This window comes from Pipistrellus kuhlii, unplaced genomic scaffold, assembly GCF_014108245.1.
Source record: "Pipistrellus kuhlii isolate mPipKuh1 unplaced genomic scaffold, mPipKuh1.p scaffold_m20_p_16, whole genome shotgun sequence".
NCBI classification, from domain to species: Eukaryota; Metazoa; Chordata; class Mammalia; order Chiroptera; family Vespertilionidae; genus Pipistrellus; species Pipistrellus kuhlii.
Genome location: NW_023425471.1, coordinates 25084464 through 25086418, shown reverse-complemented (window position 1 = coordinate 25086418; position 1955 = coordinate 25084464). Strand labels below are relative to the sequence as shown.

At 36.2% G+C, this 1955-nt stretch overlaps 1 protein-coding gene across 1 annotated transcript; it reads left to right on the top strand.

Moving 5' to 3' along the window:
* The first annotated feature begins 451 nt into the window (after positions 1–451).
* LOC118719956 (putative P2Y purinoceptor 10) lies at positions 452–1710 on the top strand. Its single transcript, XM_036439841.2, is given in 2 exon segments — positions 452–1419; positions 1422–1710. Coding segments are annotated over 2 exon segments (1014 nt in total). The 5' UTR covers positions 452–491; the 3' UTR covers positions 1508–1710.
* Positions 1711–1955: the final 245 nt, after the last annotated feature.

Below are 1955 nucleotides of genomic sequence, written 5' to 3'. Positions count from 1 at the left end.
CCTCAATAAAATTGCAGTTAAAACTGATTAATTTCTTCCAGAGTTGATGATAGGGAAATAAGCTAGATTTCCAATTTAAATACAAATGGAGACAACTGTAAAGCTGAAATGTGGAACCCCACCGACAGTTGGAATGCACATTTGGGAGATATTTCTTGATGTCTTGTTTATTGGTAATTTCTACAAATTTGGTTACTCCCTTTGATTACAAAAAGAAAAATATGACTGAATTTATTTCTAAAATAATGACCCTTTTGATTACTGTAAATATATTCCAAAATACTTATCCATTTATAGAGTGGCATGCTATTTTTAGTTTATGTAGAAAAGATCTAAATTTATGAAAGTTGACACTTGAATACTTCTTTAGTAGGAAACAAATATATTTGTATACCCAAATATAAACTGACATGCCTTTGATGCTATTTTTACTCTATTTTGGGCAGAAATCATCTGATGCTTTTCTTAAGGAAGGAATATAAATCCGCAAGATGGGAGGTAACAGCACAAACAGTACAAGAGCAAAGTGGACTGACATTCAAATGCCATTTCAAGATACCCTGTATGCAACCACCTACATCCTCATATTCATCCCTGGTCTTCTGGCTAACAGTGCAGCCTTGTGGGTTCTGTGCCGCTTCATCAGCAAGAAAAATAAAGCCATCATTTTCATGATCAACCTCTCTGTGGCTGACCTAGCTCATGTGCTCTCCTTACCCCTCCGGATTTACTACTACATCAGCCACCAGTGGCCTTTCCAGAGGACCCTTTGCCTGCTGTGCTTCTACCTGAAATATCTCAACATGTACGCCAGCATTTGCTTCCTGACCTGCATCAGCCTTCAGAGGTGCTTCTTTCTCCTCAAGCCATTCAGGGCCAGAGTCTGGAAGCGTAGGTATGATGTGGGCATCAGTGCTGTCATCTGGGTCATTGTAGGCACTGCCTGTTTGCCACTTCCAATTCTGAGAAGTACTGGCTTAGCCAACAATACTGAATCCTGTTTTGCTGATTTAGGGCTTCAACCCATTAGCATGGCTTCTTCCATTGGCATGGTAACTGTAGCTGAACTTGGAGGATTTATATTACCTGTTATTATTATTACTTATTGTACATGGAAAACCAGAAAATCTTTATGGGAATTCCAAGTTCCTCCTCAGAATACCAAAGAGAGAAAAAAAGCTTTGTGGATGGTCCTGATGTGTGCAGTAGTGTTCATTGTGTGCTTTGCCCCTTACCACCTCAACTTCCCACTTTTTATGATGGTGAAGCAACATGTATTTTCAAACTGCTCCTTTATCAAGAGTATTCTATGTTTCCATATAATTTCCTTGTGTCTTGCAAATCTGAATTGCTGTCTTGATCCAATTGTATATTATTTTATGACTTCAGAATTTCGTGATAGGTTTTCAAAACATGATGGCCTGTTTTTAAGTCATGTGTGAGATGCAATGACAGTGTTTTGGAGATTCATCACAAGGAGAAAGATCTTCAAATTATCTCCCTCTAATTTTTGGATGATTCCAAGACAACATAATCAAACAATTAGCAAGAATGATCTATATGCTCTGTCAGCTTAGCTATGTCACCTTGAATATTTTTTTCTAAAATGATGTTGACTGCCTTAACAAAACATGCACCCCTTTATTCTCAAAATTACTCTTTTGAAGGAACTACTCATGTCTATATGTTCTGTCCAAACAGAAACAAATTTTTCTTTTTCTTTTTTTTGAAAACATTTTTCTTTACAGAAAGTAATAAGCAACTGAATGAATTGTCCAACTGTTCCTCCACAATGGGTATAGTCTTTTCACTTTCTCCTACCAAAATCAAACAAGAAAAAAAAAATAATACACACACACAGCAACAAAATGAAATTGGAAATAGGTAGATATAGGTGAATTTTGAAATGTTTTAAAATGTATATGAAAACAATATGATCCTAGCTTTATTTAGAA